Source organism: Anabrus simplex, chromosome 5 (genome assembly GCF_040414725.1).
Source record: "Anabrus simplex isolate iqAnaSimp1 chromosome 5, ASM4041472v1, whole genome shotgun sequence".
Classification (NCBI taxonomy): Eukaryota; Metazoa; Arthropoda; class Insecta; order Orthoptera; family Tettigoniidae; genus Anabrus; species Anabrus simplex.
In genome coordinates this window covers 418,453,378-418,479,172 of record NC_090269.1, presented here as the reverse complement: position 1 = coordinate 418,479,172, position 25,795 = coordinate 418,453,378, and the positions used below count along the sequence as shown (strand labels likewise).

General features: G+C 39.5%; 1 protein-coding gene across 1 annotated transcript in view; it reads left to right on the top strand.

Annotated features, from left to right (window-relative positions):
• Pdi (protein disulfide isomerase) overlaps nucleotides 1-25,795 on the top strand; it is a 168,654-nt gene that overhangs the window by 69,401 nt on the left and 73,458 nt on the right. Inside the window, exon 5 of the mRNA XM_067147785.2 lies at nucleotides 13,932-14,162. Coding sequence (XP_067003886.2) covers nucleotides 13,932-14,162 — 231 coding nt within the window. The remainder of the gene's footprint in view (nucleotides 1-13,931; nucleotides 14,163-25,795) is intronic.

Below are 25,795 nucleotides of genomic sequence, written 5' to 3'. Positions count from 1 at the left end.
TTTTATAAACGCCATTCAAACTTATTCGTCTACTAATATCATTCCACGCCATCTCTCCGCTGACAGCTCGGAACATACCACTTATGATATAGATGTTGATTCCCATAGGGAATCTGAAATATTTGTCCTGAATGAGCAAATTTATAATACCAATATAAATGGTCCGTTATTGGACATTATAAATTTTCCAGCCAGCTCATTCCCGGTTGCCAGATCTTTCCTTACCGAGCTCGATAGCTGCAGTCGCTTAAGTGCGGCCAGTATCCAGTATTCGGGAGATAGTAGGTTCGAACCCCACTGTCGGCAGCCCTGAAAATGGTTTTCCGTGGTTTCCCATTTTCACACCAGGCAAATGCTGGGGCTGTACCTTAATTAAGGCCACGGCCGCTTCCTTCCCACTCCTAGGCTTTTCCTGTCCCATCGTCGCCATAAGACCTATCTGTGTCGGTGCGACGTAAAACAACTAGCAAAAAAAAAAAAAAAAACGATCTTTCCTTATATTAACACCTAGATACTTACAATGATCCCCAAAAGGAACTTTCACCCCATCAACGCAGTAATTAAAACTGAGAGGACTTTTCCTATTTGTGAAACTCACAATCTGACTTTTAACCCCGTTTATCAACATACCATTGCCTGCTGTCCATCTCACAACATTTTCGAGGTCACGTTGCAGTTGCTCACAATCTTGTAACTTATTTATCACTCTGTAGAGAATAACATCATCCGCAAAAAGCCTTGCCTCCGATTCCACTCCTTTACTCATATCATTTATATATATATATATATATATAAGAAAACATAAAGGTCCGATAATACTGCCTTGAGGAATTCCCCCTCTTAATTATTACAGGGTCAGATAAAGCTTCACCTACTCTAATTCTCTGAGATCTATTTTTTTAGAAATATAGGAACCCCAGAGGTGCCAACTATTACGGATTGCCCGTAATTATTACGGATTTCACCTCACGATTACGGAATTACGGTCAAAGGGGAAATTATTACGAAAAGGTGACATAATCAGGAAAAAAATAATTTTCTATGGAAAAAAGAGAAAAGAAGGAAAAAGGCTCGAAGGATTGAACATTTCTCCTAAATAGTTCGTTCCAATGCTTGTGAGTTGGCAACGATACTTATTCGATCGTGACTTCCTTTTGCTACCTAAAAGCGTTGTAAAATTCATTGTGAATGAAGGAGCTCAGGCGTTGCTATTCTCCACTATAAATCCTTTAATAATGTTGTATTTGCTAAGTGTACCTGACAGTTGACAGAAAGATTGAGAAAGAAGTGAGGCCTACATTAAGCACATCTGCACTGGAATCGCTTATGCTCCAGAAGAGGAAAATGTCATCACAGTGGGAAGGATGCTTCGAGAAAACTACACTGAAAAGCAGCTGCTGCGTGAGAAACAAGCTACATGGAACGTTTTATCACAGAACTAACAGGTTGTGTGCAAATGTTATTGTGTAATATGATATACTTTCGAATAGATTGCTAGAGGGAAGGGGAAAAGGGGTGTCATTATCGAGAAGGAAGGAGCATGCTTTGGACTTGACTCGAAATTTTTCTCGGGGGCGGAGGGCGAATACTGATAATCCACTTCAAAGGTTGGCACCTCTGGAACCCATTCAGTCACTCTTTTGTCTAGTCCAATTGCACTCATTTTTGCCAGTAGTCTCCCATGATCCACCCTATCAAATGCTTTAGACAGGTCAATCGCGATACAGTCCATTTGACCTCCAGAATCCAAGATATCTGCTATATCTTGCTGGAATCCTACAAGTTTAGCTTCAGTGGAATAACCTTTCCTAAAACCGATTTGCCTTCTATCGAACCAGTTATTAATTTCACAAACATGTCTAATATAATCAGAAAGAATGCCTTCCCAAAGCTTACATACAATGCATGTCAAACTTACTGGCCTGTAATTTTCAGCTTTATGTCTATCACCCTTTCCTTTATACACAGGGGCTACTATAGCAACTCTCCATTCATCTGGTATAGCTCCTCCGACCAAACAATAATCAAATAAGTACTTCAGATATGGTACTATATCCCAACCCATTGTCTTTAGTATATCCCCAGAAATCTTATCAATTCCAGCCGCTTTTCTAGTTTTCAACTTTTGTATCTTATTGTAAATGTCATTGTTATCATATGTAAATTTTATTACTTTTTTGGCCTTAGTCTCCTCCTCTATCTCGACATTATCCTTGTAACCAACAATCTTTACATACTGCTGACTGAATACTTCTGCCTTTTGAAGATCCTCACATACACACTCCCCTTGTTCATTAATTATTCCTGGAATGTCCTTCTTGGAACCTGTTTCTGCCTTAAAATATCTATACATACCCTTCCATTTTTCACTAAAATTCCTATGACTGCCAATTATGCTTGCCATCATGTTATCCTTAGCTTCCTTCTTTGCTAGATTCAATTTTCTAGTAAGTTCCTTCAATTTCTCCTTACTTCCACAGCCATTTCTAACTCTATTTCTCTCCAGTCTGCACTTCCTTCTTAGTCTCTTTATTTCTCTATTATAATAAGGTGGGTCTTTACCATTCCTTACCACCCTTAATGGTACAAACCTGTTTTCGCATTCCTCAACAATTTCTTTAAACCCATTCCAGAGTCTTACATTTTTATTTACAGTTTTCCACCGATCATAGTTACTTTTTAGAAACTGCCTCATGCCTGCTTTATCAGCCATATGGTACTGCCTAACAATCCTACTTTTAAGACCTTCCTTTCTACCACATTTATTTGTAACTACCACAAAAACAGCTTCATGATCACTAATACCATCTATTACTTCAGTTTCCCTATAGAGCTCATCTGGTTTTATCAGCACCACATCCAGGATATTTTTCCCTCTGGTTGGTTCCATCACTTTCTGAATCAGCTGTCCTTCCCATATTAATTTATTTGCCATTTGTTGGTCATGCTTCCGGTCGTTCGCATTTCCTTCCCAATTGACATCTCGCAAATTCAGATCTCCCGCTACAATCACATTTCTTTCCATGTCGTTTCCCACATAGCTGACTATCCTATCAAATAATTCCGAATCCGCGTCAGTGCTACCCTTGATTTCCAGTTCCCTGTTCCCTTATCACCGCTCCCTAGGCCATATATCAAGTTGCCTATTATCTTTAGAAATGAGCCTTACACCTAGAATTTCATGTGTCTCATCTTTAACTTTTTCGTAGCTTACAAATTCTTCTTTCACCAGAATGAACACTCCCCCTCCCACCCTTCCTATCCTATCTCTACGATACACACTCCAGTGCCGTGAGAAAATTTCTGCATCCATTATATCTTTTCTCAGCCATGATTCAACTCCTATTACAATATCTGGTAAATATATATCTGTTAAATTACTTAATTCTATTCCTTTCCTTACAATACTTATACAGTTCAACACTAACAATTTTTTTCATCCCTACTTGATTTCCAGTTCCCTGTTCCCTTATCACCGCTCCCTAGGCCATCCCGTTTCCCTGAATGTACCTCCCTATTACCCTTCCAAACAAATTTCCTAACTTATACGTACCACTGCGGTTTAAGTGAAGGCCATCTGAGCGCAGATCCCTATCTCCTATCCACCCATTAGGATCTAGAAATTTAAATTTAAATCCCCAATCACCCTCCAGTCAGTATCCCTTCTACACAGTATTCCACTAATAACAATCTCCGTATTCTTAAACTTCACCCGTGCTGCATTTACCAGATCCCACACATCTCCAACTATGTTGGTACTTATATCAGCTTGCCTTACTATGTTGGTACCAACGTGAAACACTACCACCTTCTCCTTCCCCTCCTCCCTCTCTTCTACTTTCCTCAACATCTGCCTCAACCTAATTCCTGGATAACACTCTACCCTGGTACCCTTTTCTCCACACACTTTCCCCACGTGTCTAACGATGGAATCCTCCATGACCAGAGCCTCAACCCTACCCACCTCATTTGATCCCCTCCCCTCCTGGTCAGCCCTATCTTTCCTGATAGCTGCAGAATCTACTTCCTCCTCCCTTTTCTCCTTCCCATGACCCTGTTCCACCTGTCTTTCCTATCCTCTACTCTACATTTTCCTTTCCTACCTTTTCTCTTCCTCCTACTTCCACACATCTCCGCAACAGTTCCCTGTCCCTCATCTTCCCTCTGTTGTTCTATCTGGAGTGACTCGTACCGATTTCGCACAGACACCTGTCCTGAATTCTGATCCTGAATAGAGCCCTTAGCCTGCAATCTCCTTCCCCTTAGAACATTAGACCACCTGTCTTCTACAACTCCTCCCTTTCCTTCCCCTCCCTCTTGTACCTAATGTACAAAGTTAAAATAAATTAATCACAAGATCAGTGCAGTTATAAAAACATAGTTTTAAGTTTACTTGTGAGGAAAATAACTTGCCAGATTTTACATGCAGGTGAATGTATTGTTAGACAAGACAACAGGCTTCATAGCCTGAGTCCTATTATGTAAAATAAGGCATTTAATAAATAAATAATTAATACAACAGACAGCTAAAGAGCACCTGATTATAAAGTTTTTTTTGTGGCCAAAAATGGTTTTAAATTGTCTTTATGTACTTTGATGTTCCTTTTCCATTACATAGATATCTTAAATTTTCATGCTTCATATTATGTATATTCAAAGGAAACATAGAATCTGCTGTGATGATCTAATGATGAGTATGATTTATGATGATAAATCAAACTTTTCCCTCTTAGAAGACCTGAGCAGATTACATAAGGTAAAATTCCTTCAGTCTGTCTTTTCTGAATGTGAACAGTATTTGTACACAGTCAAATTATACTGTATCTTGAAACTAATATTTGAGTGAGTAGCAGTGCAAACTTTCCTCTTGTTAGCAAGTAGGAAGTCTTAATTTTTCAGTTTGCTTAACCTCCTTCAAGTGCTGTTTAAATGAACTTGTTCGCAACTTGGAATATCATTAGAAAAGCAAAACATTTCAACTGTTTTGAAATACGTACTGTATATAGCTGAATGTGAGGATAATTTTTACCTTACTTTGAAAATTGTTTTTCTATGTTATAGAACTATTTTCTGCACCTAGACTTATGGTGTGTGGCAAGAGTATTCTTTTCATAGGCCACATGCAGTGCAGAATTTGCATTCCTTTACAGCGTGCTTTTCTTTGGAGGTGCATTGGAAGGAAAGTGTCCCACATCTTCCCAACTGGAGCCTGAGCAACCTCTAGTTGTCTAACAAGATATTGCACTGTCTACCAAGTCTTACCAGAGTTTGGGAAGTGATGATTGAGTGTTGTGTATATTGTGAAGAGGCCAGGAGACCAGCCCGAACGAAAACTTAGTGCAATACAACCGTACCCTTTTCCAGTCTGTGTGGATGCTTGTTCCATGCAAGACTTGGTCTGTTCAATCTTCGAAAGTACATCTACAGACGGAAGTGAATAAGAAACGAGTTAAGCCAAGGGTGTTGTATAAATCTTTTTGCACATTTCTGTTAGGATCCCTATGAGGTCAAAATGCTTTCCTTTCAACTGGAGTTTTATTTTAAGGAAATTGTTTTTTGTTTATGTGGAAGCCATTTTATTTTCTCTTTCAACTTAGTTAATGAATAACTTTGAAGTTAACATATTTTAGGGAAGAGGTAGAAGGTGCAGGCTGCCAGATTAGGTGACTAGCGGGATGTGGAGCAGTCGTCATGTTGTTTTCTGTTGGTAGTCATTCTTTTCTCTCTGGGAGTCCTTCACTGTGAGCGAGTTATGTGTGGGAACATTGTCATGATGCCATAAGCAGTCCTCATTGAAACACTTCAGCCGATCATACATTCTTGCTTGGCGTAACCTTACACCTTCAAGGTAACGATCTCTCGCGACTCCTGTTTCATTAGAAACTTCTAGAGTAACAATGTGTCGTTACTCTTTAACTAGAACGGAGCATGTTGGCCATGCGCGTAGGACCACATAGCGGTGAGCTTGCATTCGGGAGGTGATAGGTTCGAATCCCACTGTCAGCAGCCTTGAAGATGGTTTTCAGTGGTGTTTCAGTTTTCCCACCAGTCAAATGCTCGGGCTGTACCTTAAGCCCATGGATAGTACCTTCCTAATCTGAGCCCTTTCCTATCCTTGCGTCTCCAAAAACCTTCAGTGTGTTGATGTGGTGTTAAACCACTAATGAAAAGAACCTCATAACTTCCAGCAAATTATTTCGTTATTTACTCACTGGTCGGCTCGAGTTTGCAGAGTGTGCTTGGAAGAGAGATTTTAACTTTAATTTTGCTCTATAGGATTTGCTGTTATATGCCTTTATACATTTTGTTTGATCTTGAAATATGCATGTACTCTGTCTTGCTGTATTGTTTACGCTGTGAATTTGGGTATGTTTCCTGGTTAGATCAGTTTAGTTCATAATTCGTTAGAAAAATACATTTTGAAGTAATTATAGAACAGTGGAAACTTGATTCATCATTTTTGGCAGGACTGCAAAAAAGGCATGATAAATGTGGGAAATACCAGTTATAAAGCAATTGCAAGCATAATACTTCAAAATAGAGCAAATATAATTATAGATGCACTTAAAAGTGTAACTGTGAAAAATATTACAGTACACTTTTTATACTTTTACACTTCTTGCCAAGAAAAGGATTCCAACAACTATGGAGGCATCTCATTGATCAGTATACTAGGCAAGATGTTCACTAGCATTGTGGAATGGAGGGTGTAATCAGTGGTTGAGAGGATGAAAATCCCAGTGGGGTTTCAGACCACAGGATTAGATTTTCAGTATGCGTATGTAATTGAAAACTGCTACTGTACGACGAGAGCGGTAGAAGTAGTAGTTTGTTTTGTAGATCTAGAGAAGGCATATGACAGAACACTGAGGGAAAAGAGGTTTACCATACTGACTATGGGATTAAGCATAGATCATTAAGCCGGCTTTACATTTACGAGTAACTCTTATACGAGTAGGCTTCTCGGACTGACTCGGATAAGAAATCGTAAATGTAAACGATGACTCGTACATACTCGTAGCTCGTATACGAATAGCAATCAAAGTAGAGAGGCTTCCGACTTGCATCCGAGTTAGACTGTTTTAAAAATGGCGGAGACTAAATACTGCAGGATGTCTCGTGAAAATCTGGAGGAGTTCATTAATTTATACTACAGAGCGGAGTGCCTGTGGAATGTTAAGTGTTCTCAATATCGGGACATCAATGCGAGAAATAAGGCCTATGAAGTTAAACATAACTACGGATCTAGTTAAACAGAAAATCAACAACTTTTGGAGGCTGATATACGCGTCAAGAATTCTAATGATTTGAAGCTATCTCCAGTAGCTAAAAATCTGAGTCACTGCCAGTTGCAGCTGACAATTGATACAGCTTCTCATCTGAGTGTTTCTTTGGGGATATGAGGGGCAACCTAGAAAAAATGAATTACTAATAATATGCCAGTATTTAGCATATCGGTACCGGTATTATAAAAGTCATTTCGTCCACTTACCAAAAGGTACAACATTTCAAATGTACTAAAATCCATCATTAAGAAGTCTCTATAACCATCTCCTCCCTCGTTTAATAAATCAACTAGTAAATGTTCCTGTATTCCAAAAACGGGTCTTTTCTTCAAGGATTCTTTAACCCAAAAGCCCCTGACATTTTTCGCTTCATTCTGCTGTCTTGTTTTAAAACACAACAGCAAGATAGCAGCCATAGCAAGACGTTTTCGTCTGCTTGGAGCCATATTGGAAACTGTACTCTTATACGAGTAAGCACCATAAATGTAAACGCGTTTCCTATTCGTATACGAGTTACTCGTAAATGTAAAGCCGGCTTTAAAATCATTCAAAGGCATTTATGTTGACATTTGGGTTGCAGTGAGAATTGATAGTAAAATGAGTTTGATCTTGGCTCAAGGTACTTACAGAGGTTAGACAAGGCGGTAATCTTTCACCTTTGTTGTTCATAGTTTACATGGATCATCTGCTGGAAAGGTATTAAGTGGCATGGAGGGATTTAATTAGGTAAAAATGTAGTAAGCAGCCTGGCCTATGCTGACAACTTTGTCTTAATGGCAGGCTGTGCTGAAAGCCAACCGGCCCCGTGGTGTAGGGGTAGCGTGCCTGCCTCTTACACAGAGGCCCCGGGTTCAATTGCTGGCCAGGTCAGGGATTTTTACCTGGACCTGAGGGCTGGTTCGATGTCCACTCAGCCTACGTGATTAGAATTGAGGAGCTATCTGACGGTGAGATAGCGGCCCCGGTCTAGAAAGCCAAGAATAACTGCCGAGAGGATTTGTCATGCTGACCACACCACACCTCGTAAGCTGCAGGCCTCCGGGCTGAGCAGCGGTCGCTTGGTAGGCCAAGGCCCGTCAAGGGCTGTAGTGCCATGGGGTTTGGTTTGGTTTGTGCTGAAAGCCTGCAGTCTAATATTTTGGATCTTGAAATAAGTGGAATGAGTATGGTATGAAGACTAAATTTGTCAGTAGGTAAGAAATCAAAGAGAATCGAATGTTAGATTGCAGGTACTAAGTTGGAACAGGTAGATGATTTCAAGTATTTAGGATGTGTGTTCTCCTAGGATGGTAATATAGTAAGCGAGATTAAATCAAGATGTAGTAAAGGTAATGCAGTGAGCTTACAGTCGCAATCAAGAGTATTCTGTAAGAAGGAAGTCATTTCACAGAGAAAACTATCTTTAGATCAGTCTGTTTTCAGACCCAACTTCGCTTTAAATGAGTGAAAGCTGGGTGGATACAGGATGTCTTCTTCGTAAACTAGAAGTAAGAAACGAAAGTAGCAAGAGTGATTGCTGGTAGAAATATGTGGAAACAATGGCAGGTGGGTACTTGGAATGAGGACATAAAGGCTAAGTTAGGGATGAACCTGATAAATGAAACTGTATGCATAAGCCGGCTTCCATGGTGGGGTCATGTGGGGCAATGTTGGAGGCTGTGTTACCTAGGAGAAGAATGGACTCTGTTATGGGAGATTGAGAACAAGATGATAGTGGTTAGACTGTTTCTGAATATTTAAAGCTAAAAAATATAGAACTAAATGAGGCCATAGAACTAGTTAACAAATAGAGGATTGTGGCAGCAATTAGTAAATTCAGAGGCTTGCAGACTGAACGTTGAATGGCATAACAGTCTATAGTGAAGATGTATGTTGTATTGACTAAGGTGGAACCTTTTGATTATATAATTCTTTTTGAAATGGTTATTAATATTAACTGGTGAGATCTGATGCCAAGACGACATTACGAAATGAGTTGACCACAGGACGTTGGTTTTCATTTCTGCTCTCTTTTCATTGTCCACGAGACACACAGCTCTTTGCTCTAGCTGCTTTCTACTACCACTGCTTCAGTTACATGATAATGACTGCATCTCAGGGTTGCAGGACACTATTGGTATTTGGGAGGGGACACAATCTTACGTTACAAATGAATACAAGGTCCTTCTGAGTCCCCTTGGAATTTCCAGCCCATGAAGATATCCTATAAAAATGCCGATAGTCACCCAAGTTTTGGTATTGAAAAATATTCATCTGGTAACTTATGAATGTTTTCAAACTCCTGGGTTTCTGAAACTTTTCTTTAACAATAGGCACACGCTTATTGGATCCATCACTGTTACAACACAAAAGAACAGTCGTGCAATTTTTTGCCGTTTTCCCACCATGACTTCCATGACATGACTCTCTTGGGACTGTTGGTATACGGTCATGAAGAAAATTATAAAAGATACCTGTTTCATCTACGTTGTAAGTGTCTCAGGGTTCTTACCCCTCAAATAGCGCCGGCAGGTTTTCCAACCACAGGCCCGTACCTATCTTATCTACAGCAGCATTCTCACCTGCTAGCTTCTTATATGCTTGTGTTGCTCCTTGAGGAGGGAGATCCATCCAGTAGAAGCGGAGAAATTCTTGATGTTCATTCTTTCTACAACATTATTATGATATACTAAGATTAGATTTTATTTTTCATTTTATTTTGTTTTAATTTTACATTGAGTAGTTCTGTTGATATTATTGGTAGGTTACATGCAGTAGGTTACAGAGGTTAGGTTTACTTCGTTTCTTTATTGGTTTTGGGGAAATGGGAAATATTCCCCTTTTTATTTAAATATTTTTAGTTTGGTTGGTAGAATACTTTTAAAAACAGGTTTTTATACTGAGTTGTACCTTCAGCAGTTGTTACATTCATATAGGAATAATTACTAGTCATTATTCCATATGGCACTTGATGATTCATTAGCCTGCCTAGTGGCCATGATCGTTATCAAGTCTGTGGTCTGACATTGTGATTAGCCAGTTCGAGTCCCGTTGGTTGAAAAAGATTTCACCATCAGAATCTTGGCCGGCAGGATAGGGGAGGTGGTGGTATAAAATTTCTAATCAGTGGATTGCATGCCAAAAGCCTGGATTCAATTCCAAGCATCTCCACAGTGTTCACATGGAGGGAGGGCATATTATGCTGTTGATATTGGTTCGTCCATCGGCTGGCAACGTTAAGCCCTTGGTGCTATTTGACAGGAGTAGGCTGTGCGCCGGTACCAGGTTTCACCATCTTGCTTCATACTGTGATTCACCTCAGTTCATTTCATCTCATTAATTCCTCTGATGAAGTTTACATCAGAAAAGTCATCTGATCTTCAAAACTCTCTGCAAAGATCCATCTCGCTTCATACCTAACTCTGTAGAGAAATGGGACAAGGGTTGGATAACACCACCTTGAAGATCTCTTGCAACTATTACGAAGGTATTCATTTCTTTTAAAAAAGATAAAACAGCCTTGTAAATTTCGTTTAGAAAGAGGAGAGTTCAAGAGAATATACAGTATTTCACTGACAGGATAGTTAACATTCTTTGCATTGTTACGGATCATTGCTGCTCTTCATATTCAGATATTACCACTGTGGTGTATGGTCGAGTAAAAATTAACCATCCACATCCTCAAACTTGAACGGTCCAAAATGACAAGGGGGTACACTTTTCCAAGAGTAGAGGATGTAGAAACACATCAATCATCATTTCAACAAGCTCTTACCAAAAAACTTAACCCAACAGAAGATTTGAAATACTTGGACGTGAACGAACTTAATGAGAAAATTACAGTCAGTATTCAAAATGCAGCAAGGGAGATCCCATTGAAGAAAACTAATAAGAAGAGCCGACTTTCACTCAATACCATGCAGCTCAATAAGGACAGGAAGACAATGGACAGGGATACAGCAGAATACAAAAATCTTAACAAGACCATTCGCAAGGAAATAAGAAAAGATCTAAGGAAATTTAATAATAACATGATCATGCAGACAATTGAAGAAAATAAAAACATGAAGATTTTAAAGAACAGCATGTCTACAGGAAGACCAAAAATTACAAAACTTAAGAACCAAAATGGAGAAATAGTTATAGATAGGCTAAAGATTACTGAAGTTATTAGAGATTTCTACTACAAGCTGTATACATCAACCATCAATAAACCATCCAGTGATGAACAACTAGCCCAGAATTATACACATGAAGTAACACCGGAAGTAACCACTGCTGAGATTGAAAATGCTCTTAAACAACTAAGGAATAAAAAAATCCCCTGGGGAGGATAAAATAACGAATGAAATGCTGAAATTAGGTGGAAGAGATCTGCTAGAAGCCGTGAGAATACTCATGAACAAGTGTATTAACTCTGGAAGAATACCAGAAAATTGGAAAAATGCTGAAGTGATACTTCTCTTCAAGAAAGGTGATAAGGAAAATTTAGAAAACTATCGTCCTGTGAGTTTGTTATCACACCTTTACAAGCTCTTGACTAAAATTGTAACCAACCGCCTCACAAGAGAACTGGATTTTAATCAACCTACCGAGCAAGCAGGATTTTGTAAAGGTTTCTCAACTGTTGAACACATCCAGACTATTCGTCTTCTTCTTGAGAAAACCACTGAGTACAACATCAAGATTCATCTGGCCTTCATTTATTATAAAAAAGCTTTTGACTCAGTGGAGATCTGGGCAATCATGAAGGCACTTCAAAATGCCATGATAAACTCAAGGTATATGAAGCTTCTGGAAAACATTTATGATCAAGCAACAATGGTAGTCAGAGTGGACGAAGACCTCATCACCAATAAAATCCCAGGTGGCAAAGGAGTTCGACAAGGTGACACAATTTCTCCAAAGCTGTTTACCCTTGCCTTGGAAGATGTATTCAAAACCCTTCATTGGGATAATAAAGGAATAAAAATAAACGGGTTATATTTGAACCACCTGCATTTTGCCGATGACGTGCTCATAAGTGAAAATCTAGATGAGCTAGAAAGCATGATCCAAGAATTAAAAACTGCTTCTGCTAAGATTGGTTTGGAAATGAACATTAATAAAACGAAAATACTAAGCCCAGAGAGTCGACCACTTAAAATGGGAAACCAGTATATAGAAGCTGTCGATGAGTACATCTTGGACACAAGATAAAACTTGGAAAAGACAACCAACGTGCAGAAATTCCTCGCAGAATAGGTATGAGTTGGACTGCATTCCGAAAACTAAGATTCATCCTCACCAACAAGGATGTTCCAATTAACCTGAAGACCAAGGTTTTGAATACGTGCGTGCTGCCAGTTACAACTTACGGTCTGGAAACGATGACTCTGACGAAGGAAAGTGCTCGCAAGCTTCAGCGAACACAACGAGCCATGGAGCGACAGATGCTAGGGATCAGCCTTAGAGATAAGATCCGTTCAGAGGACATCAGGAGAAGAACTAATGTAACAGACATCCTAGAGATAGTAGCAAGACTAAAATGGCAATGGGTAGGACACGTAGCTCGACAAGACTACAACAGGTGGACCTCTAGGATTGTTCACTGGAGACCATGGGGACACAAGAGAGGCATTGGAAGACCCCTGAAGAGATGGCTCGACGACATAAAGCTGTTGGCTGGAACACGCTGGTTCCAAGTGGCTCAAGACCGAAGACGATGGAAGCACATGGAAGAGGCCTATATCCAGCAGTGGATTGATATAGGCTAGAAAAGAAGAAGAAGAAGAAGATCCTTTATACCAATATTTGTAGTTCAAGTCTCTGGCATAGTTTTGTGAAAAGTTATTGTGTATTTATTTAATACATCTGCCTTTGTTCTTTTGATGTTTCAGCATTTAAGGACCATTTTAATGTTTGTTAGCACATTGGAGAAAAAAAATGCCAGAGTATTTAGTCTTAACTACATTTCTATTGTTTCAATTAACCTGTTGTAGTAAAGGATACATCAACTAAGCACAGCTTAACTATATTTCTCTTGCGTCTCTTAACCTGTTATAATTAGGATGTGCTTAAGTTCCCCACAAATAAAGCACGGACATCTAAATTGTGGAGACAAAAGGCCAAAGTTCATGACTGTTAGGTAACTTAAATAATGTTCAACAAAAAATGTAGAACTGCAACATTAATGATTCTATAAAACGTGTATTCAACAAGAACTCCACTCATAGACTAAACATTCATTCCACATGCTTACTGTTAATCATCCTCCCAGCGTTGCCTGACAATGCACTCTATCCCCACCACTTGGGAACAAATCAAGCATTTCACCAGTCCACCTGCACAGCAGCAGTGGCTAACGTATTGATAACATTTTGCTGCCTCTTCCTGTAGTATCTTGCTTTGTAATCCTTTCAATATTACATGGATAAATAGGGTTGTGCAGTTGGTTATAAAAAGTGAATAAGTAGGAATGCATTCAGAACTATACTTTTACAAAGGCGGAGGTATCCATTCTAGTACAAGGAAGTCTTTGCTAGAAACAGGACATCGGTCTTTATGCTTAATCACCTGGGTTAAATTTTTTATATATAATTATGTTTTAGAATTTTTGTTTTAAACATTTCCTGACAAACATATCTTGTTGCATAAAGAGTCTTTATTCTGGTTTTCTTTTTTCAGTTTGATGAAGGCAAGGCTGTTTTGGAAGGTGATGTAAATGAAGACTCTATCAAGAAGTTTGTCACGTCTCAATCCTTACCTTTGGTTGTTGAATTCAACCATGACACTGCTCAGAAGATCTTTGGTGGAGAAATTAAGAGCCACCTGCTGCTCTTCTTATCAAAAGAAGGAGGTGATTTTGACAAATACATGGAAGGAGCCAAAGAAGTTGCTAAGGACTTCAGAGAACAGGTACATGGTGTTAAAACATTTTTAATTGTCTCCTTTGTGTACTCTCATGTTTCTTTTCCATTATTTACATATCTTAAAATGGTCATGTTCTGTATGACATATATTAGAAGCAAACAAAGAATCTGCTGTGATGATCTAATGAGTATGATTATGATGATAAGCAAACTTTTCCCTCTTAGAAGACCTGAGCAGATTATAAATGTTATGAAATTGTAATTCAGTGTGTGGTTTGTGGAATTTTGAAATCTTTCTTGAACAATTTAGAACAATAGACCTGTTGAATTTGCAACTTAGTGTTTCGTTATTAGTTTGCAATTTTACATCCAGTCAGGTGCTTCCAAAGTATCCTTACTGCCAAAGATTTCTACACACTCTGCCCACGTTACTGGATTCAAATATGTCAAAAGAGGCAGGTGAAAATCCACAGCCATTTTCCAGTCATTCGACTGTGTCAGGAATGGAATGAATGAAGCCCCTATCAAGCGGTAAGGATAGGAATTGTGCCGGGTGAAAAGAGGCAAATATTTTAGCAAAATATGTTGGGTACATGCTTTTGGCACTTAGTATTGAAGAAGGCCAAGGATCTCCTTGTAGGGCAAAATTACAACATTCCTTTTCTTCTAAAGACAGCAGATTGTTGGGCATTTGGTTGCATGAATTATAGTTCTACCTTGATTTTGCAGGTAATATTCATTTACCTATTTACTCTCCTTCCTGAAATGGGGGATCTTCTTCGATTTTATACATTGCTGGTTAACATATTTTCTCTAGAGTACCTAATGTGATAAAATGCGAAGTTTTATGTATAAGCAATAGCACGCGTATATGTTTGGAGTTACATATATTACTCTCGAGCCATTTTCACTAGTCCTCTCTAAAACATCCAAGGCTAGTTTTGTTATTTTAAAACATAAAACGTAAGATGATACCAGATAGACAATTCTGCACGTGCATACTCTAAATACACACCGACAAAATATATCGTGTAGATTTCAGCTGTGAAGTAAATACAGTGAAACCTTGGAATGCGAGTAACTTGGTCTACGAGTGTTCTACAAGAAGAGCGAACATTTTAAATAAATTGTAACTTCATAAGCGAGTGAGATTCCGCAATACGAGCGTCACGTGTGCCTCCGTTTTCCCCTCCCCTGTTCTTTTGTTGAATGAACGAGGTCTTTGGTCCTGTAGTGAAGAAATACATTTCAGAAAATAATCTGCCCGTTAAAGTCTTGCTGGTTATGGACAATGCTCCTGCTCATCCTCCAGGCCTTGAGGCCTCGAGAACGACTTACTGAAGGAATTAAAGTTCATTAAGGTTAAGTTCCTTCCTCCTAACACTACTCCACTACTCCAGCCTATGGATCAGCAAGTCATTTCGAACTTCAAGAAGCTATACGCCAAAGCACTATTTCATTGATGCTTCGAAGTGACCGAAGAAACAAACCTTACCCTCCGAGAGTTTGGGAGAAATCATTTCCCCATTGTGAACTGCCTGAAGATCATCGATAAAGCCTGGGATGGGGTCACCAAGAGAACTCTCACTTCCGCTTGGGGAAAGCTGTGGCCTGACTGTGTTCTTGGACAGGATGAGGTTATGGAGATCTCGTCCGGGGGAAAGGAGGAGGAAAATTCAATGGAACCTCTCACTTCAACTGAGATTCGTGAGAAGTGCAAAATGTGGGAAATGGCGCAAAATTTTGTAGAAAAACACCACCCGAATAAGGCTGTAGCAGTGAGAGCGATGAATCAGTTCAATGAAAATGTAATGTCACATTTTCGTGAAATCTTCAAAAAGAGGCGAAAGCAACAGCCATTGGATAGGTTCCTTGTTAAAGTTGCACAAAAAGAAAAAAAATCCAGTGACCCAACAGATAGCAGTGATTTCGTTAGTGAAAATTCGTGTTACACGTAATCTCTCGTCTCCCTCACACCAGCAATGATTCTATTGTAAGGAAAAGTGCACTTTAATTTGTTTTACGTTATATTTTGTTTTAAAAATGGTATGCGAATACATATTTTTGTGTTGTGCACGAATCCTCTGCGTTTCAGTTGTTTCTTTTGGGAAAACTTGCTTTGATATATGAGCGCTTTGGATTACAAGCATGTTGCAGGAACGAATTATGCTCTCAATCCAAGGTTCCAGTGTAGTTCATTTCAGAAAAATATCATCAGTCAAAAGTATAATAAATTTTGATAAGTAGTACCAACAGTCAAAATATGAACAAGGTTTTACATAAATAAATTCAGTAGACTTATTTCTAAAAGCAACAGTTTTTCACTCCAGGGCAGCTTGGGGCCCATCAGTTTGAAACTGTATGTTTCCAAGACTCTGGCCAGCTAGCACACCAGTAGCAATTTCCCTACAAGCTATCCTAACTTTTGAGGCATTAGTTACTTACAGTAACTAACTGTGCACCCAAAATCCTAAACACTAATACAGTAAAACCTCGTTAATTCGAAGTGGTTGGGACGCAAGAATCGGACTTCCAATTATGTGATTTCAAATTAACCGCCAACATGTAGGCTAATTCGGAAGTGCCAACCCTTGCAGCGTCACAATATATTCTTAGACCCGTTACTGCATGCAATTAACCTTGATTCACAGTTTAAAACACTCAAATGCCATGGCGAAAAAAAATATTTCCAAAATGTATCCAACAAGGTGCATTTACTGTATTCAAATAATGGACTTGGATAACTCACTGGCAAACAACCTCACGCAATGAAATCAAAAGAAAGAAAACCTGATTCAAAGACGACGAGAAATCTATGCTGGCTCCCATGTGCAAGTGCTTTATTCATTGGATTACTGTACTGTATGCATTTTAAATGCCTTGTACTTGCACAGAAAGTACTCGATGCCCTTAAGACATTGCGGCATATCGAACTTTCCTATGACGAGGGGAGAAAGTCTCTCGCTTCCGTCCGCATTACAACAACAATACAGTGACTACTCTTGTACGATTTCCTACCATGGCACTTCTAAGACCCATTAATGCATGCATTCACCGAGATTCTCAGTTTAAAGTTTCCAAATGCCATGGAAAACACTATTTCAGAAATGTATCCAACAAGGTGCATTTACATTATTCAAGTAATGCACTTGGATAAAACAATGGCAAACGTAACCTCACATAACAAAAGGAAAAAAACCACGATTCAAAGACGAGGATAAATTATGCTGACTCCCCTGTGCAAATGCTTTATCTTTTGGATTACTGTACTGTTTGCATTTTTAGATGCCTTGTATTGCATGGAAAGTGCCTGTTGCCCTTAAAACATCGTGGCTTTTCGAACTTTCCTATGATGGGGGAAGGAAGTCTCGCTTCCGTGTGCACTGCATAGCAACACGGTACATTTTCCGGCTGGTAATTCTCTCCTTTAAAACCATAAGTCTGTTTGGCCTCAGCATTTAAAAAATAAACCAAACAAACAATGCAGTTTCATTGGCGTTGACAATATTGTTTGGTGCATACGAATTGATTATATAAGCTACGCTTTTTCACCAACTGTCGCCATCATCAGTGTTCGCGAACCTCTACCTCTCCATACACTAGCTGCTACATGATATTGTGGCATTCGTTAAAACGCTGAATATAAAAAAATTAAGATTCCACTGGAACTTGGCAGATATGAAGCACACTGTAGACACGGCGAAGTGGGTGAAAGCACGGAAAGTTACCCCTGCACGTTCCGGAAGACGCGTTCTTTCATGGCGCGGAGAAATTTTTAATTTTAAATACTCTGTAAAATACTATATTTTTTTCAAAATGTAAAGGCAGTTTCAAATTAAAAGTCTGAATTTTGGTAACGGGACCGACATTGTTCTTCGAATTACGAATTATCCGTATTTCGAATTAAACGATTTAAATAACATGCAAAACCGTGCCTCGTGTTTCCGGGAACAAGAGCTGCTTTGAATTAGCCGAGATTTTGAATTAACCGATTTCGAATTATCGAGGTTCTACTGTAATTATAACTTAATATAAACAAGATCATTAAGCAAACTTGTTTTTAAACAACCACAAAGCAAGCTCACTAAGCTATATACCAAAATAAGAAAAAGAAGCAAGATGAAGTATGATCGAGGCATACACGTCACTTACAAAGCAAAAAAGTGTGCTCTGTGTTATTCATCCAGGAACCTTGTGTACCAATCCCAAACCATTGACACTTTTAGAGAAAAGTAATATGATGACATTCTTTGTCAGTATGTTGTTCAATGTTGTCCAGAATGCATAAATACATTATGCAGCAAAACAGACAAGGAGATATCGGAAACACACATCTATTTATGTTCGTGTATCTTTTGTAAGATGTCTCATTCATGAAAGCTGAAATTAAAGCACTGGCCTTCATTATTTTAAAGCAGTTAATTCAGCTTTTATATACTTTCTAATTCTATAGCTGTAATTGAAGACATGGTTACAAACTGTTGAAGCAGCTTTTGTTAAATCTGAATACCCTTTTGATAATAACAACACTCTCAAATCTTTTGAGGTTACAAAGACACAAAAGGGAAGCCGTCTAAGGCTGTCATTCGGGCTAAAAACATTGCCTAATGTATCAGTTTTAACGAAAAAGGAAAGTCCTCTGGTAAGTCATGTTTTAGCTTCAACAGCAGTGATTCTTCGCCACTTTAGCTAGTTGATGAGGACAGCTTGCAGTAATAACTTTTTTGCCATGTTTGGTTGAAAGATGAGTGTGTGCAGTCCTTAGGCTGACCCTCCTAACGTTTTTAATGCTATATTTACACTGTGCTGTTTTGCTAACTTTAGCAACCAAAAATGGCTCCACACAGACATTGCATCTCCATTTTCTATGTTTGATGAAAAAGCTTTCTTTAGATAGACAAAATCACTATAGTCTGTCATTGATATAAATACCTTTAAAGAGAGAAAAAACCTATATTAGTGCAATATAAACATAACTTCTCAGAACTGCAGTGACAAATTGATAAATCAAACGAGATGGCTGACATTGACAGGTAAAGTGCTCTGAGGGTTTTGCTTCACGCAGTCTATTTTGCAACTTTTTAAAAATGTCAATTGCGAAAATTGTGAGATCGGGAAAACTTAATCCCAAAAATGTTGGGACTGAAAAGCAATCGGGATCCTGGGATTGAATCCTCTACCGATGGGTTACCCATAGACTTCTGTGCATTTGGACGCCTGAAAAGGACCTCCATGCATTATCAATGGTCTCTGGAAAACTTGGCAGGAGGATTGGGATAAGATAGACATGCTAGCTCTGCAGAAAAGTCTGCTGCAGTGGATATTATGTTGTCAGGAGGAGGGCTATAGCTAGAAACACTGGCTTTCTAATTGAGCATGATCGTTGGTGGAGACATGGCTTTTTATAAGCTAATTACCCTTCAAACATTGTCCCCAGAGATCCCGAACGACCTTCTGTATACAGTAGAAATTCGCTCAACCGACCTTCGCTTATCCGACATTCCGTGTTATCCGACACTGGTAGGCTTAATTTGAACTTTAGGTGGAAGCAATTCTGGGACACCCGGTGTGGAGGGTGCAACTGTGGAACAAGCACTGGCAGTCGTTGGTAGGATTGTTCAGTGTAGTATTGGTTGGGCGCGGATGTTATAGTTTTCATATACTATGTATGGCGAGTAAACGGAAGAAAGCGATTGTTTCTGTGGAAGACAAGTTGAGTGGGTTAAAGAGACTGGACAAAGGGGAAACTCTTCAAAAAGTGGCTTCAGATTATGGTGTTGGACGAGTTACAGTGGAAGACTGGAAAGATAAGAGGGAAGAAATTGAAAAGTAGTGCTCTACCAGAGCAACAAGTGATGCACTGAAAATTAGAAAAACAATGAAGAATGTGAGTACGAAAAAGTGAAGCCCGATTTCTTTGGTTCACTCAAAACCAGGAAAAGCGCCTTGTCAATATCTGGCCCCATTCTGCAAGAAATGGCGGTGTTTTTCCAGAAGGAGTTAAATGCAGGGGACCCTAATTTTACTGCCAATGCTGGGTGGCTTGATCGGTGGGGGGAAAAAAAACTGTACGGCATTGGGCAGCTTAATATCTGTGGAGAGAAACTGTCAGGTAAATCCAATTAGGTTGTGAATTTTAAAAGGGTAGTTCAAGAAATAATTCTTGCTGAAGGATTAACCTGTGATCAGATTTTTAATTGTGATGAGACCGGGCTGAATTTCAAGATGCTGCCATCAAAACTCTCGCAGTCCAAGCCAAGACGTCTGCACCTCGCTACAAGCGTAGTAAGGAAAGAGTTAGTGTTCTTCCCTGTAGTAATATTACTGGTAACTTAAAAGCAAAATTGCTTATGATCGGAAAAGCAAAGAACATGTAATTAATCTCATAATAGAACCCTATTGAAGATAATATATTAAAATTGTAAGATCCTTTTATTTACAACCACCTACTCAGTACAATACAATACAGTACACTCATTGAATTATAAAATAATCATGAGGTGTCTTAAATAATGGGACATGTTTCGTTCGGCATAGCGAACATCATCAGCCGTTAATGTACAAAGACTAGGTCAGGGCCCTGAGCTTAAAATGATCAAAATTGTGTCCTCATATTAAAAGAATAACAATGTCTTAATAAGAAGTAATAATATAATATTAGACTTAGATTCTAACAATATGTACAGATTAACAGCAAGAATTTGTCGTGGAATACATTGAACGATGGCAGTCTGTGAAGTTAAAAACAATCATGGGTTGTTAAAGTAAAAAATAGATAGTGTGAACATTAAAATATACGTCAATGCGTGAAGCGTGGATTAATTATTGAGGATGGAGTTCCTTCAGTTGTGCAAAAACAAGAGTTGAAATAGAGTTCATTGAATAGTAGGAGTCCAAATTGAACCAGTCAAAAGGCACATAACGACGAAACTAAGCTTGATATGACGTGATCTCCAATGGTTGCGAATTCTGTAGGAGAGATGATCTCGATGCCAGAAGGAAATGCAAGTTAACTAGTCCATATTCACACGCTAGCAGTAAAACTAAAATCGTATGTAACATAGAACAGCAATAATGGACTCGTTAAAGAGTAACAAGGATTATTATTTAAGACACCTCATGATTATTTTATAATTCAATGAGTGTATTGTATTGTATTGAGTAGGTGGTTGTAAATAAGAGGGTTTTACAATTTTAAAGAAAAGAAGCCTAGGACATTTAAAAACATTTCTGTTAATGCTCTTCCAGTCCATTACATGAATCAAAAGACTGCTTGGATGTCTGCTGACTTCTTAAAAGACTGTTCTTAACACAGTTTTTTCCATCTATACATACATACATTATCATTATAGACTGTTATGCCTTTCAGCGTTCAGTCTGCAAGCCTCTGTGAATTTACTAAACGTCGCCACAATCCTCGATTTGCAACTAGTGTTGTGGCCTCATTTAGTTCTACAACTCTTATCTTTAAATCATTAGAAACCGAGTCTAACCATAGTCATCTTGGTCTACCTCTACTTCTCTTACTACCCTCCATAGCAGAGTCCATTATTCTCCTAGGTAACCTATCCTCCTCCATTCGCCTCACATGACCCCACCACCGAAGCCGGTTTATGCGTACAGCTTCATCCATCGAGTTCATTCCTAAATTAGCCTTTATCTCTTCATTCCGAGTACCCTCCTGCCACTGTTCCCACCTGTTTGTACCAGCAATCATTCTTGCTATTTTCATGCCTGTTACTTCTAACTTGTGAATTAGATATCCTGAGTCCACCCAGCTTTCGCTCCCGTAAAGCAAAGTTGGTCTGAAAACAGACCAATGTAAAGATAGTTTCGTCTGGGAGCTCACTTCCTTCTTACAGAATACTGTTGATCGCAGCTGCGAGCTCACTGCATTAGCTTTTAGCTTTAGGACACCTTGATTCAATCTCACTTACTATATTACCATCCTGGGAGAACGCACAACCTAAATACTTGAAATTATCGACCTTTCTAGCTTTGTATCACCAATCTGACATTCAGTTCTGTTGAATTTCTTACCTACTGACATCAATTTAGTCTTCGAGAGGCTAATTTTCATACCATACTCATTGCACCTGTTTTCAAGTTCCAAGATATTAGACTGTAGGCTTTCGGCACAATCTGCTATTAAGGCCAAGTCGTCAGCATAGGCCAGACTGCTTACTACATTTCCACCTAACTGAATTCCTCCCTGCCATTTTATACCTTTCAGCAGATGGTCCATGTAAACTACGAACAGCAAAGGTGAAAGATTGCAGCCTTGTCTAACCCCTGTAAGTACCCTGAACCAAGAACTCATTCTACCATCAATTCTCACTGAAGCCCAATTGTCAACATAAATGCCGTTGATTGCTTTTAATAATCTGCCTTTAATTCCATAGTCCCCTAGTATGGCGAACATCTTTTTCCTTGGTACCCTGTCATATGCTTTCTCTAGATCTACGAAACATAAACACAACGGCCTATTCCTCTCGTAGCATTTTTCAGTTACCTGGCGCATACTGAAAATCTGATCCTGACACTCTCTATGTGGTCTGAAACCACACTGGTTTTCAATCAGCTTCCTCTCAATGACTGATCGCACCCTCCTTTCCAAGATGCCAGTGAATACTTTGACTGGTATACTAATCAATGAGATACCTCGATAGTTGTTGCAACCCTTCCTGTTCCCTTGCTTATAGAGAGGTGTAATTACTGCCTTTGCCCAATCTGAAGGTACCTTACCAACACTCCAGGTTAATTTTACTACTCTGTGAAGCCATTTCATCCCTGCCTTCCCACTATACTTCACCATTTCAGGCCTAATTTAATCTATTCCTGCTGCCTTATGACAATGGAGTTTATTTACCATCCTTTCCACTTCCTCAAGCATAATTACACCAACATAATTTTCCTCCTCCCCATGAGCTTGGCTGTTCACACCACCACCAGGATGATTTTCTTTTACATTGAGAAGATGTTAAAAATATTCCCTCCACCTCTCCAGTGATTCCCTGGGATCTATTATGAGTTCACCTGAATTACTCAAAACACTGTTCATTTCCTTTTCCCCTCCCTTCCTAAGATTCCTTATGACTGTCCAGAAAGGTTTCCCTGCTGCTTGACCTACCCTTTCCAGGTTGTTACCAAAATCTTCACATGACTTCTTTTTGGATTCAACAACTATTTGTTTCGCTCTGTTTCTTTCATCTACATACAACTCCCTGTCTGCCTCGGCCCTTGTTTGGAGCCATTTTTGATAAGCCTTCTTTTTACGTTTACAAGCTGCTCTCAGTCATCATTCCACCAACATGTTCTCCTTTTCTCATCTTTACACACAGTTGTTCCTAGGCATTCCCTTGCTGTTTCTACTACAGCATCCCTGTGTGCCACCCATTCACATTCTATATCCTGAACCTGCTTACTGTCTACTGTTCGAAACTTCTCACTAATCATATCCATGTATTTCCGTCTAATTTCCTCGTCCTGGAGATTTTCTACCCTTATTCGTTTGCAGACTGATTTCACTTTCTCTACCCTAGGCCTACAGATACTTAGTTCACTACAGATCAGATAGTGGTCAGTATCATCGAAAAATCCCCGGAAAACTCGTACATTCCTAACAGATTTCCTGAATTCAAAGTCTGTTAAAATATAGTCTATTATGGATCTGGTACCCCTAGCCTCCCATGTGTAGCGGTGAATAGCCTTACGCTTGAAGAATGTATTCGTAACAGCTAAACCCATACTAGCACAGAAGTCCAGCAAACGCTTCCCATTCCCATTAGCTTCCATATCTTCCCCACATTTACCAATCACCCTTTCGTATCCTTCAGTTCTATTCCCAACTCTCGCATTGAAATCGCCCATTAGCACTATTCTATCCTTGCTGTTGACCCTGACCACGATGTCACTCAATGCTTCATAAAACTTGTCAACTTCATCCTCATCTGCACCCTCACATGGTGAATACACGGACACAATTCTTGACCTAATTCCTCCAACTGACAAATCTACCCACATCATTCGCTCATTTACGTGCCTAACAGAAACTGTTTTCCGTGCAATGGTATTCCTGATAAAGAGCCCTAACCCAAACTCTGCCCTTCCCTTTCTAACACCCGTCAAGTACACTTTATAATCTCCTATCTCTTCCTCGTTATCTCCCCTTACCCGAATATCACTTACTCCTAGCACATCCAGATGCATCCTCTTTGCTGACTCAGCCAGTTCTACTTTCTTCCATAAGCCCCATTAATATTGATAGCTCCCCATCGAATTCCATTTCGCTCGCCAAGTCGTTTCCAAGGAGTCCCTCGCCTGTCAAATAATAGTGGGACTCCGTTACTCCCATAGGTCCGAGGCTTGCTTAAAATGTTCTGAGCTCGGTAGATTCATGAAGCAGGATGCTACCCTACTTGCACATAGTCCAAGTGAGGATCTCTCCTCTAACGGGTTATGGACCACCGGTGGATTGTATAGTCCTAGCCACGTGAGCACAAGGAGGGCCAGGACTCAGAATATGTCCGAGATGCCCACTCCCATTCCATAGCAACTGGTATCCTGACTCTCAGGACCACTTACTAGGCCACTCAGCCATTGCCCATGCTTCATAAACTAGGACGTGACTACAGTAACCCACAAACATGAACCACCAGTTTGTTCCAGATGTAGAAATATTTCTAGCTTCAAACAATCTCCCTAGAAAATCTATTCATCTCCATCACACCCAAACGAAGAACAACTTAGAAATGGTGACATCAAAGTTATGTTCCTCCCTCCTAACGTGACATCATTATGCCGCCAATGGACCAAGGTGTGCTGGAAACACTGAAGAGGAAATATCGGTGGAAACTCCTTTCATCCCAATAGCAATGGCAACGACATGATAGAAAAGTTAAAACGAAACAACATGAAAGACGTGGCATGCTGGATAGCGCAGTCTTGGGGAGAAGTTGAAACAACGCCATTAGAAAGTCTTGGAACATATTGTTGAGTGAGGTTGAACATGGAGAAGAGGTGGTACAAGAAGACATGGAAAACATTGGAAGGCATTGCAGAACAGTACAGTAGATGCAGTATTGAATGAAAACATTCCAAATGTCTTACGAAAAGAAAGTTGTCAACAATGTCTACTTGCCTGCTGATTCACGTTTTCTTGCTGCGAGATCCTGCCATCGACGATAATCCTCCACTGTGAGTCAACGTTTCCTCCTTTTGTTCTGCAATGCCTTCTCCTCCTTCTTCTTCTTCATTATCCTCATTTTCGTTAGCATTAAAAAAACCAATAATATCAGGGTCAGTCAGTTCAAACAGCTGATCTTGTGCACATCACTTACATCTTGAGTCGTAGCATCCTCACAGCCAGGATGCAATTCAGTAAGGGAACAAGGACGTTAATCAATAACAATTACGACAAAATTTACAACATTATCACATTATTGAAAGAAGAAGGGTTTCAACAGAATAAAGTATTTCACTGGCGAAATAGTTACGTCATCATCATCATCCTAAACCATCTCCAGTTTCCCGGGTGTGGTATATGAGCCTCCTCCATCTCATCCTGTCCTTGTACCATTCTTCCTCCACAAACTTGTCCCAATCATGACCTCTCAGCAGTACATCGCTCTTAACTAAATCTATCCATTTCCTTCGTGGCCTTCCCACGGGTCGTCTTCC